The sequence below is a fragment of the Chiloscyllium plagiosum genome, chromosome 27 (assembly GCF_004010195.1).
Source record: "Chiloscyllium plagiosum isolate BGI_BamShark_2017 chromosome 27, ASM401019v2, whole genome shotgun sequence".
Classification (NCBI taxonomy): domain Eukaryota; kingdom Metazoa; phylum Chordata; class Chondrichthyes; order Orectolobiformes; family Hemiscylliidae; genus Chiloscyllium; species Chiloscyllium plagiosum.
In genome coordinates, this window is record NC_057736.1 from 5,408,306 (window position 1) to 5,422,706 (window position 14,401).

The 14,401-nt window shown below is 42.5% G+C and overlaps 1 protein-coding gene across 1 annotated transcript; it reads left to right on the top strand.

The window, feature by feature from the left end:
- The first annotated feature begins 1,303 nt into the window (after positions 1–1,303).
- On the top strand, positions 1,304–9,070 carry LOC122563409 (ras-related protein Rab-39A-like). The gene is made up of 2 exons (XM_043717148.1): positions 1,304–1,667; positions 7,978–9,070. Exons 1-2 carry the CDS (start codon positions 1,399–1,401, stop codon positions 8,297–8,299), a joined length of 591 nt encoding a protein of 196 aa, XP_043573083.1. The 5' UTR covers positions 1,304–1,398; the 3' UTR covers positions 8,300–9,070.
- Positions 9,071–14,401: the final 5,331 nt, after the last annotated feature.

Consider the following 14,401-nt stretch of genomic DNA (forward strand, 5'->3'; position numbering starts at 1 on the left):
TTGACATGCTAATTTGACTGGTTCCTGATGAAAGGCTTTTGCTCGAACGTCGATTTTCCTGCTCCTCGGATGCAGTCTGACCTGCTGTGCTTTTCCAGCACCACATCCCCAACTCTAATCTCCAGCATCTGCAGTCCTCACTTTCACCTAATTTGACTTTTTGTCTTGGGTTCTGCAATTCTTATTCCTGAAAAACTGTATTCAAATAAAATATCCAAATAAAAAGCAAAGTTTTGTGAAAGCTGTAATTTTGATCTCGTTCTTTGTGCACCTTCTTTGCAGCCATAACATTACATTAGATTCCCTACAGTGTGGAAAGAGGCCCTTCGGCCCAACCAGTCCACACCGACCCTCCGAAGAGTAACCCACCCAGACCCATTTCCCTTACTAATGCACCTAACTCTATGGGCAATTTAGCATGACCAACTCACCTGACCTGCATATCTTTGGATTGTGGGAGGAAACCGGAGCACCCGGAAGAAACCCATGCAGACACAGGGAGAATGTGCAAACTCACACAGACAGTCACCTGAGGCTGGAATTGAACCTGGGTCCCTGGCACTGTGAGGCTGGTCTGTTACCCTAATGCACTTTGCATAGTATGATCTGTCCATACTGCACACAAAACAAAACTTTTCACTGTACCTAGGTACAATGTGACAATAATAAATAAAATCAAAATCAAAATTAAAATTATTAAAGAAACCTTTGAACAGGCTCCCTCCAATGACAAAAGTTGAAATCAATAGCCAAACTAGCCAAATCTTTTCTGTGATTTAGGATGAGCTCTGAGAAAAAAGGGTAACACAGATTTGATTTTTGAGTTTATCACCCTTGCCAAACCTTGTGTTATATTATTTTATTAAACAAATTACAAAAACAGTTTACAATAAACAGTTACATTTACAGCTGCATACAAGAGACAGCAATTTTACAAGGGAGGAGCAGCAAAGCCAGGCCCCAAACCCTACCATTCAAACAGTTTACAGGGACATGAGGACAAACCTCAAATCCCAGTTTCACAAAGATATAAAGAGACAACAGCAATGACAGTTGTACATTAGACAGTACTGTTACATACAAAAGTGCAGACAATACAGACCAAACCTTGTGTTATTACAAACAATCCCATTCTACTATTGGCTGCCAAACTTCACAATGCCTTCATTTTGTAGCCAATCACCTCATAGTTTTGGTGCATATTAGACAGCCCCTTCTGTGCAATGATTGGGGCTGAGACATGACGGCTACAAATCATTGGATAATTACATCAACAAGCCAACTGTGGAATTTATAAAGGGAGGGGTAATGGGGGAGGGGGAAGTGATTCAGTGAAATGGTTCATTCTGGTGACTGTTTTTACTGAGTTCAGCAATTCTGCAGCCTTATTTAACAGTCATGGGTCAGAGCTGCTCAGTTCAGCCTGGACTGTCAAATCGAGTCAGGCGGAAGAGTCTCAAAAAGTACTTTTGGCAATTTCGTGTTGTTTTAGTGGGTGATTCTACTGTGGGCAAAACATCCATTGTGCTCCGTTTAACTGAAGGAACATTTAGAGAAGACCTCCAGAAAACTATTGGTGTGGATTATTACATTCATATTCTGGAAACCACACCGACAGTCAGAGTGAAACTACAACTGTGGGATACAGCAGGAGAAAGGGAACACAGGTTTGCACAGGTTTATTTGTGGTCTTCTTTAATAGTTTGTGGAGATGATGTTTTTATCTTCCAATCTTATTTATCATAATAGTTAAAACAGTGAATGGCTGGAACTTCAGTTGGTTAAACCAGTTTTATTGTATTTGATCTAATGTTTCTGTTAGTGTCGCTGAAATCTATGTGCTGGGTGAAATCTGAATGATGACTTTGCTTAATGTCAAGTTTAGAATCAGATCTAATGATGCTTGACTTGCAAATAATGATGCTTCTCTATTGGCAGAATGCTGGATCTGACCCAAAGTCCATTTTCACTGTTGTTTAGTTTACATCAACAGTTCTTCCTGAAGTTTCAATCTTTCCCTTCAACAACTACTTTCTCACTGACAATTGAAAAAATGTCAAATACCTAGATGCTGTACTTTTTAAAATTTGTAGTATACAACACTACTGAGTCTGATCTTAACTCCTTGTAAGTGGATAGGGGTTAACATTTCACTCTATTTTCTTTGTGAGAAGCTGCATGTTATAAAGCCACATTCTGCAAGTTAATGCAAGCTGTTCATCTCTTTGTTTGGATAGACCTCTCTCAATTGTGAGCCAGACTCAAATCTTTAAACTTAGGTACACTGTTAACAAGCTTTACATTCCATGGTAAATTCTTTTGATGGCTGTGAAAGCAGAGAGATAAAGATATCATCTGATGAGAGGTTTACTGGTGCCTGTTGGTTGTTTTGGGTGTGGGACTTCCCTTGGGTTCAGCAGAAGGTCAGGGGTACAAGGCGAGAGAAGAGGGGGTGTACCATGAGTAGGATGGGCATTTTGTTTATTTTGGTCTCTGAAGGGAGAGAGATAATTTGAAACCTGTTCATTTAATCTCCGTGCTTTTCAAGGCTTTCTTTCGGAAGGGCACTCTGAAATCCTTGAATTGGGTGATCTCAGTGTTAGTTTGGTGAGATAGTAGTGAGGTGGTAATAACATTGGACCTGTAATCCATAAACCCAGGCAAATTTCACTTGGAACATGGGTTCAAGTCCCACCAGGGCAGTTTCTAGAATTTGAATTCAATTAATAAATCCGGAATATAAAACTGAACAAGCCAGTCCCAGTAATGGTGGCCATGGAACTATCATCAGTTACTATAAAAACCCATCTGCTTTACCACTGTCCTTTAGGGAAGGAAATCTGCCATCCTTACCTGGTCTGGCCTCCATGCTACTCCAGACCCACAGTCATATGGTTGACTCTGAACTGCCACAGTCTAGCAAGTCATTCAGTTCAAAGCTAGCCTTATCAGTAACACCCATCTCACAAAAGACTGAAGAAACGTGAATAAAACCATTTTCTTCAGTGTGTGTTATTTGAATAGCTATAGAAATAACACACAATTCGTCCAAAAGCCTAATGATGGCAAACTGAAATTAGTAACCTCAAAGGCTCCACAGGATTTTCTCCTTGTTTTTGAATTCCACTATGGCCTGAACGCTCCTCATCTCTGTTACTTGCTCCAACTCCTCTGAGATCTCAGTGCTCTTCTAATTTTTCCATCATGCCATCATTCGTGTCGCCTTCAGTTACCTAGATACCACACTCTGGAATTCCATTTCTACACCTTTCCATCTCTCTGCTTCGCTTTCCTCTTTCAGGTTCTTCTTAAAATCTATCTCCTTTGGTCATTGGCTTTAATAATGTCATATGAGATTAGGTGTCAAATTTTCTTGTAATAACACTACAATGATGTACTTAGGGAACTTTTAGTAGATTAAAGGTATTAGCGAGTTTGGAGAAGATTTATTGCTCAGGTTGAGGTTTTACATCCAAATTAAAGGTGCTACATAAATACAACACGTTGTAGTTGTTGGTATGGTTTATGTTTTTGTTCTTCACTCTTTCAGGTGGGTGTGAATCTGAGACAATTTGTAAAAGTCAGATTAACAATCGGAAGCATGAGATTGAAAGCATTTAAATGTAGTAACTTTATTGTTCATCTATCAATTTTTTAGTTTGCACATATAAATTTCATAATTCATGTTTGAGAATATAAGTAAGTTTTTTATGTGCAGATATACTAATGGGAAGCAAGAACTGACCTTCTAGCTCCTTGATTGGCACAGCAGGCTCAATGTAATCAGTCATGGCTGATCTGGTGTGGAGTCAACTCTACACTCCTGTCAAACCCCACAACCTTTGACTCCCTTCTTACTTAAGAAGCTATCGAATGTAACCTATAAATATGGTCAAAGACTGTGTCTTCATTGCTTTCTGGGGAAGAAATAGTTAGGAAATTAATTTTTAATTTAGCAAAAGGTGGCATCTCAATACAAAAAACTGGTAATAATCCTGAAGTAAATTTCTTACACTTAAAATGTTGGGACCGTATTGAATTAAAAGAATAACGTTGAGAATGGTCGGACTATATAACAGCTGATGGGTTACATCACTGAAGAACTGGAGACATGAAATCTGCCATTATTTATGTGGTTTCCCTAATTAATTAAAGGTGAGTTAGTTTGTAGTTCTCACTGAGAACAGCCTTTGTGTGTCATGTTGCCAGGGAGCTGGATATTTTGAATTATAGCTGTGAATTCAGTTTGCGCACACAATGCAGCGTCAAATAGTGAGATTTTGTGGTGTCAACACATTTTTCATCTACCTTTCAGAAGGCTCTTTACTCTTCAGCAGCATGCTTCCCCCTTTTCCCCCCCCCCGCCCCACCTCCAGTCATCACAAACTCTTCGATGTTGGGTATATTTTAGGGCTTCAATAGCCCACCCCAGTAAGTTTGTCTCCAGAAACAAAAGCAATTATCCTGCAGTCCTCTCAATAGGGAGTCAAGAGGATGGTGCTGGAAATGCACAGAGGGTCAGGCAGCATCCGAGGAGAGCTGACATTTCGGGTAAAGGCTCTTCATCAGGAATGAGGCTGTGAGCTGAAGGGGTGGAAAGATAAATGGGTGGGGGTTGGGGCTGGGGGGGAAGGTAGCTGACAGTGCGATAGGTAGATGGAGGTGGGGGTAATGGTGATAGGTCAGAGGGGAGTGGAGCAGATAGGTGGGAAGGAAGATGGATAGGTAGGACAGGTCATGCGGGCAGTGCTGATTTGGAAGGTTGGAACTGGGATAAGGTGGAGGGAGGGGAAATGAGGAAACTGGTGAAATTCACATTGATGCCATGGGGTTGGAGGGTCCCAAGGCAGAAGTTGAGGTGTTCTTCCTCCAGGCATCGGGTGGTTCAGGAGTGGCGATGGAGGCAGCCCAGGACCTGCATGCCCTTGGCAGAGTGGGAGGGGGAGTTGAAGTGTTTGGCCATGGGGTAGTGGGACTGGTTGGTGGGGGTGTCCTGGAGATGTTCTCTGAAGCACTCTGCGAGGAAGCGTCCAGTCTCCCCAATGTACAGGAGACCGCATCGGTAGCGACGGATACAGTAACTGACGTGTGGAAGTGCAGGTGAAACTTTAATAGATATGGAAGGCTCCTTTGGGGCCTGGGGGGGGGGGGGGGGGTGTGTGTGTAAGTGCAGGTTTTGCAATTCCTGAGGTGGCAGGGGAAGGTGCCAGGAGAGGGTGGGGAGGGAAATATATCTTTGGTGGTGGGGTCCGTTTGTAAGTGGCAGAAATGGGGGAGGATGATGCGATGTATACAGACATTGGTGGGGTGGAAGGTGAGGACTAGGGAGTTCTGTCCTTGTTGCGATGGGAGGGCTGGCATTCGAGGGCAGAGGTGCAGAAAGTGGATGAGATGTGCTGGAGGGCAGGTGGAGAAATTGGGAATAAGGGATAGCATTTTTATAGGAGGCAGGCTGGGAGGAATTGTAGTCCAGGTAGCTGTGCAAGTCAGTGGGTTTGTAGAAGATGTCAGTGTTGAGTCAGTCACCATTGATGGAGATGGAGAGGGCCAGGAAGGGGAGGGAGGTGTCTGAGACAGTCCAGGTAAATTTAGGATCGGGGTAGAATGTGTTGGTGAAGTTGATGAGCTGTTCAACCTCCTCGCAGGAGCATGAGGTGGTGCTGATGCAGTCATCAATGTAGCAGAGGAAAAGGTGGGAAATGGTGCCAGCGTAACTATGGAAGATGGACTGTTCTACGTAACCGACAAAGAGACAGGCATAGCTGGGGCCCATGCAGGTGCCCATGGCTACCCCTTTCGTCTGGTGGAAGTGGGAGAATCCAAAAGAGAAATTATTGAGGTGAGGACCAGTTCAGCCAAACAAATGAGAGTGTTAGTGGAAGTGTACTGGTGGGGATGTCAGGAGAGGAAGTAAAGGAGGGCTTGGAGGCCTTGGACATGGTGGATGGAGATGTACAAGGACTGGATGTTCATGGAGAAGATGAGGTGTTGGGGGCTAGGGTAACAAAAGTCTTGAAGGAGGTGGAGAGTGTTGGTGTCCTGAATGTATGTGGGAAGTTCCTGGACCAGGGGGGATTAGGACAGTAACAAGGTATGTGGAGATGAGTTCGGTGGGACAGGAGCCGGCCGAGACAATGGGTCGGCCGGGTGGTCAGGCTTGTGGATCTTGGGTAGGTGGTTGAACTGGGTGGTGCAGGGTTCCTGAACTGAGGTTGGAAGCTGTGGGTAGGAGATCGTTGATGTAATAATGAGGTTGTGTACAGTCTGGAAGATGATGGTGTGATCTCACAACCTTATCACCTCAGGGGATCTCCCACCCATCTCTACCAACGGACTACACCTGGACTACACCTCCTCCCACCCTGCCTCCTGTAAAAAATGCTATGCCGCACCTCAGCCCTCGAACCCCACCCCTTCCACTGCAATAAGGACAGAATCCCTCGGTCCTCACCTTCTACCTCATCAACCTCTGTATATATTGCATCATCCTCCACTATTTCCGCAACCTACAAACAGACCCCACCACCAATGATATATTTCCCTCCCCACCCCTATCTGCTTTCCTTAAATACCGTTCCCTCTGCGGCTCCCTCGTCAGGTCTACACACCCCCACTAACCTTTACTGCAGAGGGCTGTTGAGGTTGGATTGTTAAGTATAGTCAAGGCTGAAATAGACGTTTTTAACCAGTTAGGGATATGGGGATATGACAATGCTGTGGCTTTGAGGTTATTTTGTCCTTTCTTTTTTGGAGAGGTTGTAAGGCTGAGGTGAAAAGCTGTCTACCAAATTCCTTAGAGTAAATAGCTGGTGAGGCCTTGGAATTTTTTTAGAAGTTGGAACAATGGAGCAGCTTGGAGCCAGCTCTCTCAGTTCAGGCTTTTTTTGTGTGTTTAGGTTGATCTTTAGGCAGTTGCTGTTGTGGGCTTGAAGTAGAAACAATCTTTTCCCTCCCTCGTTTACAGCTAGAAACTGGGGTTTCTCTCTGCTTTTGGGTTCTATCTGTGACACAAACTTATACTGAATGAGGAGTGAGGAAAAATTGGTTTCAAATCCAAAGTTTTACGAGTTTAGTTAAAACACTAATGACAGAAAAGTGATTTCAAGCTGTGAAATCTATTCGGGTTACAAGCAATTATAAACCTAACGCTTAACTTATTAACCAGGCAGCATTGTATTCTGTCTATGACTTTAAAAAAATTTAAATGGTGTACATAAAGGTGAAAACTCTATGGTGTTCAAGACATCTGAAACTGTACTGGAATAGTTAATTAGTAATAGTTACTGTATCTATTATTCTGTTGTTTCCAATAGTAGTTCTAAGTTCCTCTTTTTTTGTTGTTGTATTTTAACTATCGTGTTTAAGCAGTGTTTTTTTTTTGCTTAACGTTGAGTAGTTTGACCATTTGCGATACATCTGGGACATGCACTTCACATCTACCTTTTTAAAAAAAGAGAAGGATAGGGTCCAGGCATGCACCTTTAAAATATTTTCAGGGGGTCTGGTCCAGTCCATAAAGGGTAAAGGCAGGAAAGTGCAGTTGACGATGATCAGATCAGTCCTGATGACATTGAATAGTGGAGCAGACTTGTTGCGCTGAATGGCCTATGTCTGATTTGTATCTTATGGTACTGGCATAACATGTGAAATATGGTTACTTCAAAACCTAAAGTATTTGTACCTTCAAAAGTTTTCCATTTTGCCTGATGCAGTGGCTATTTCCCACTCTGTACAATTGGGTAGCTGATTTAATGTTTGCCTGAAATATGTTCTAAAAATCCAAGAAATGGTGGAATGGATTTTGCAGTTTCAGCTTGTACTGGATATTTTTTGGGATTGGTAGAAGGCAGGGGGCACATTTGGAAGAGAACCCACTCTATTTTACTTTATTGCATTCACGGGCTATTAGCTGGGAAAATCTACTTAGGTGATATCACTCCAAGAATTAAAGTTATGCTATTTGTGATTCTCTTTCAGAACCATCACATATTCCCATCTCCAAATGATACTTGGTGGACTGCTGGTATTTGATTTAACAAATCGCCAGTCTCTTGACTACCTTACAAACTGGCTGGATGAAAGTGGGACTGTGCTTGACCAATGCAAGTGTATCTTCATCCTGGTTGGCCACAAGAGTGATCTGTCAGCTGAAAGGCAGATCTCTCAAGAGGAGGCTGAAAAGATAGCAGCGAATTTAGGGGTGAGATACATCGAGACATCGGCCAAAGATGACACTAACATACAGGAGGTCTTTCGCACTCTGGCATCGTCAATCGCTGAATCAGTGAAAACTGAGTGACAAGTGAAAGTCATTGGCTGTTTATTTTTAAACAAACTTTTTGCCAATTGATTTTTGAAAACTGATGTCATTTTGGTTGGTATTGTTAATTTTGGCAGCAAATCTACTTTAAGTTGGGGTGAAAGATATTTCCCGAAAGGTCAACACAAGGCACTTTCTTTCTAACAACTTGCAAACTCGACCAATGAATGAGGGACAGTTTGAGGATGATGCCTTATAAACAAGGAATAACTTCAGAGTGAAGACCGCGCCCTTGCGTACAATGGTACCGCTGCATTTGTAGTTGTTTTCTTTTTGTTTGTGTAAATATAAGATTGTCCCATGGTACCAAGATATTGTCATGCCATTCAGCAAGTGCTTTACTGATGTCAGCAGAACTGCAGCATCAGATAGTTACAACCAGTTGCCATTACATGTCTCGGTCCCTGCACAGAGAGTATAAATTCTCAACTTTTACAGGAAGATGGATGAGGATTAGTTGGTTTTAAATCCAAAGTTTTATGTGTTTAGTTGAAACAATAATGTCAGAATAGTGACTTCAAGCTGTGAAAATCTATTGGGTTTACAAACAATTATAAACCTAATACTTATTAAATAGGCAGCATTGTATTCCATTCATGTCTTAAAAACATTTTAAATGGTACACATAAAGGTGGAAACTTTATGATGTTTAAGATCTCTGCAAGCAAATCTTTGTATTTAATAGTTTTTATATTGCCTTCTGAAAATGACTTAAAATAAAATAAACCATGTTAGTTATCCAGATTCTGTTTAAAGATTTATTCAGAAATCCCAATGTGTTTTGGGCAGCCTAGCCAGAATTAATTTGCTGTTGTGACTAAATAGTAAGAAATTACAAAAATATTAATAATTTTGGACAATGCATAAATTTCAACCTTTAAAAATAGAATATGACAGCACATCCCAAACTCCCTACCATCTAGGAGGACAAGGGCAGCAAATACATGGGAATAATACCATCTGCAAGATTCCCCTCCAAGACAATCACCATCCTGACTTGGAAATAGATCACTGTTCCTTCTGAGGGCTGAGGAGTGACAGATGGAGTTTAATTTAGATAAAGATGAGGTACTACATTTTGGTAAGGCAAATCAGGGCAGGACTTATACACTTGGTAAGATCCTGCGGGGTGTTGCTGAACATAGAGATTTTGGAGTACAGGTTCAAAGTTCCTTGAAAGCGGACTCACAGGTAGGATAGTGGAGAAGGCATTTGGTATGCTTGCCATTATTGATTAGTGCATTGAGTATAGGAGTTGGGACTTCATGTTGTCTGTACAACATATTGGTTAGGCCGCTATTGGAATACTGCTACATGAATGATGTTGTGTAACCTTGATGTGAAGGAGCCATTATTGGACTGGGGTGTACAAAGTTAAAAATCACACAACAACAGGTCATAGTCCAACAGGTTTATTTAGAAGCACTCGCGTTTGGAGCACTGCTCCTTTATCAGGTAGCTGTTATCAACCGCTACCTGATGAAGGAGCAGCACTCTGAAAACTAGTGCTTGCAAATAAAACTGTTGAACTATAACCTGGTGTTGTGATTTTTAACATTGTGAAACTTTAGTTCAGGAAAGATTCACAAGGATGTTGGCAGGGTTGGAGGGTTTGAGTTTTAGGGAGAGGCTGAATAGACTGGGGCTATTTTCCTGGAGTGTCGGAGGCTGAGGAGTGACGTTGTAGAGATTTGTAATATCATGAGGGGCATGGATAAGGTGAATAGCAAGGATCATTTCCCCAAGGTAAGGTCAAAAATATAAAACGTAGAATGTTACAGCGCAGTACAGACCCTTTGACCCTCGATGTTGTGCTGACCTGCTAAATTAATCTGATGCCCATCTAACCTACACCGTTCCATTATTATCCATATGTATGTCCAAAGTCCATTTAAATGCCCTTAACATCGGCGAGTCTACTACTGTCGCAGATAGGCCGTTCCACACCCCTACTACTCAGTGAAGAAACTACCCCTGATATCTGTCCTAAATCCATCACTTCTCAATTTAAAGCTATGTCCCCTTGTGTTAGCCTTCACCATCCAAAGAAAAAGGCTCTCACTGTCCACCCTATCTAACCCTCTGATTATCATATACATCTCGATTAAATCATCTCTCAACCTCCTTCTCTCCATCGAAAACAGCCTCCGTTCCCTCTGCTTTCCTTGAAAGACATTCCTTCCACACCAGGCAACATCCCAGTAAATCTCCTCTGAACCCTTTCCAAAGCTTCCACATCCTTCCTATAATGCAGTGATCGGAACTGTACGCAATACTCCAGGTGCGGCCTTACCAGTGTCTTACCAGCTGAAGCATGACCTCGTGGCTCTGAAACACAATCCCCCTACCAATAAATGCCAGCACACCATATGCCTTCTTAACAACCCTATCAACCTGGGTGGCAACATTCAAGGATTTATGCACCTGGACACTGAGATCTCTCTGTTCATCTACACTGCCAAGAATTTTACTACTAGCTCAGTACTCTGCATTCCTTTTACTTCTTAAGTGAACTACCTCACACTTATCCACATCAAACTCCATTTTCCACTTCTCAGCCTAGCTTTGCATCTTATTTACGTCTCTCTGTAACCCACAATATCCTTCGGCACTATCCACAACTCTGCCTACCTAAGTATCATCTGCAAATTTACTAACCCATCCTTCCATGCCCACCTCCAGATCATTTATAAAAATGACAAACAGCAGTGGCCCCCAAAAAGTCCTTGCAGCACACCACTGGTAACTAAGCACCAGGATGAACATTTCCCATCAACCACCACCCTCTGTCTTCTTTCAGCTAGCCAATTTCTGATCCAAACTGCTAAATCACCTTCATCCCTGAAACTCTGTATTTTGTGCAATAGCCTACCATGTGGAACCTTATCAAACACCTTACTGAAGTCCATATACTCCACATCAACTGCCTTATCTTCATCCACCTGTTTTGTCACCTTCTTGAATAACTCATTAAGGTTAGTGAGGCATGACCTACTCTTAACAAAACCATGTTGACTATCCTTAATCAAATTTATTCATTTCTAGATGATAAATCTTATCTCTCATAACCTTTTCCAACACCTTACCCACAACTGAAGTAAGGCTCACAAGCCTATAATTACCGGAGTTGTCTTACTCCCCTTCTTAAACAAGGGAACAACATTTGCAATCTTCCACTACTCTGGTACTACTCCTGTCGATAATGATGACATAAAGATTGAAGTCAAAATCTCTGCTATCTCCTCCCTGGCTTTCCAGAGAATCTGAGGATAAATCCCATCCGGCCCATGGAGCTTATCTATTTTCAGATCTTCCAAAATTGCTAAAACCTCCTCTTTGTCAAACTCAATCTCATCTAATCTTGTAATCTGTATCAGTGTTTTCACTAACATTGCCCTTTTCCAATGTGAATACTGACAAGAAGTATTCATTAAGCGCTTCCCTATGTCCTCAGGTTCCACACACAACTTTCCACTATCATCTTTGTTTGGCCCTAATCTTACTCTAGTCATTCTTTTATTCCTGATATACCTATAGAAGGCCTTGGGGTGCTCCTTTATCTAACAACTTCTTATGTCCCCTCTTGGCTCCTCTTAGCCCTCTCTTTAGATCTTTCTGGCTAACTTTCAAGCCCTCTGAGACTTCACGCCTCATCCTCACATAAGCCTTCCTCTTCCTCTTGACAAGAGCTTCAACTTCTTTAGTAACCCATGGCTCTCTGTCTTGCCAGCTACCTCCCTGCCTGATAGGTATATACTTATCAAGGATCTGCAGTAACTGTTCCTTGAATAAGATCCACTGCAGTTTCCTTCATCATCCTATGCATCCTAAATCTTGCAAAATTGCATCATAATTGCCTTTCCTCCAGTTTTACCTCTTTCCATGCAGTATGTACCTATCCCTGTCCATTGTTATTGTAAACACAACTGAATTATGGTCACTATCGTCGAAGTGTGGTTAGCACTGCTGCCACACAGCGCCAGAGACCCGGGTTCAATTCCCGCCTCAGGTGACTCTGTGTGGAGTTTGCACATTCTCCCTGTGTCTGCGTGGGTTTCCTCCGGATGCTCCGGTTTCCTCCCTCAATCCAAAAAATGTGTAGGTTAGGTGAATTGGCCATGCTAAATTGCCCGTAGTGTTAGGTGAAGGGGTAAATGTAGGGGAATGGGTCTGGGTGGGTTGCGCTTCGGCGGGTCGGTGTGGACTTGTTGGGCCGAAGGGCCTGTTTCCACACTAAGTAATCTACCTTCAAATCTAACACCTGGCCGGGTTCATTCCCCAGTTCCAAATCCAATATGGCATCGCTGCTTGTTGGCCTGTCTACATACTGTGTCAGAAAACCCTCCTGCACACATTGAACAAAAACTGACCCATCTAAACTACTTGATCTATTGTATTCCCAGTCAATATTGAGGAAGTTAAAGTCCCCCATAACAACTACTCTGTTACTCTTACTCCTATCGAGAATCACCTTTGCTATCCTTTCCTCTACATCCCTGGAACAATTCGGAGGCCTATAGAAAATTCCTAACAGGGTGACCTCCTTTTCTGTTTCTAACCTCTGCCCAAACTACCTCAGTAGATAGCAAACTGGAGGGGAATACATTTAAGGTGAGGGAAGAGATATAAAAGAGACCTAAGGGGCAACTTTTTCACCAGAGGGTGGTGTGTGCATGGAATGAGATGCCAGAGGAAGTGGAGGAGGCTGGTACAATCACCTTTAAAAGGCAGCTGGATAGGTATATGAATAAGAAGGATTTAAAAAGGATATGGGCCTAACGCTGACAAATGGGACTAGATTAATTTAGGATATTTAGTTGGTGCAGATATGTTGGACTGGAGGGTCTGTTTCCAAGCTGTATATTTTGATTCTAGATAAGCCATAGTTCTGAAAAAGAGACACTGGACTCTACATTAAATGGTTTCTCTCTCCACAGATCCTGCCAGAATTGCTGAGTATCTCCTGTGCTGTTTCATTTTACTGTTATCACTGGTTTGATTTACTTAATTTCAGGAAAATAGAACTTCAAAAATGATATGATGAACTCTTCATACAATTTGGAGAATGTTACACATTACTCCCATTGAAATTTGGCATTCTTGTATTGGTCTTGAGTGTAAGATGAGAAGCATAAATGTGTGATTTGACCTCAGCTGGAGTACTGTATGGAGCTGAAGAATCACACTTTAGGCAGCATATTAAGGTCTGATGAAGAAGTGACCTACCAGAACAACAACAACAGGTTTGAGGGATTTCAAATGAAAAAATTTCTTTTTTTTTTCACAGCTCTGGAGTAGTTGGGACTTGAACCCAGACCTCTCTGGTCCATAGTTTCCATTATAAACAACCTGACTCCCAGTTACCTTCACTGTCTATCCTCTCACCCTTCTGTCTGTAAAGACTCTACTCGATTCTCCCAAATCCTCTACCTCCAACACACTTGTTGTGATGATACCATCTTCAACAAGGAGGCTTTTCAAATGTTCACCTTCTTCCTCAACTGAGGACACCCCCTGCACCATTGTTGAGTCCTCAGCTAGATCTGACCCATCTCCTGTGCTTCAGCCCTCACCCTCTCTCTTCCCTCCCACAACAGCAATAGTGTCGCCCTTGCCCTTACCTACCATCCCACTAGCACCCACATCCAAAGGATCTTTAGCTGCCCTTTCTGCCACCTCCAGTAAGATGCCACCACCAGATATATTTTCCCATTCCCTCCCTTGTCCGCCTTATGCAAGGACCATTCCCTCTGGAACATCCTGATCCACACTCCTCCTTCACTCTCAACACACCCCAAGGTAATGCCCCCTGCAACGCAGAAGGTGTAGCACCTGCTGGTTAACTTCCTCCCCCCTCAGTATCCGAAGGCCCAAACACACCTTCCTGGTGAAGCAGCACTTTACCGACACTACACTTAATCTAGTCTACTGCACTGGGAGCTCCCAAATAACCTCTTTCCCCCAACCCTAATTTTCTACCATTTTAAAAAAAACATTTTCCTAGCTACCATCAGTTCTGAAGGGTCAGTGGCCAAAAATGTTAACTGATTTCTTTCCAGATGCTGTCTGACTTGCTGAACT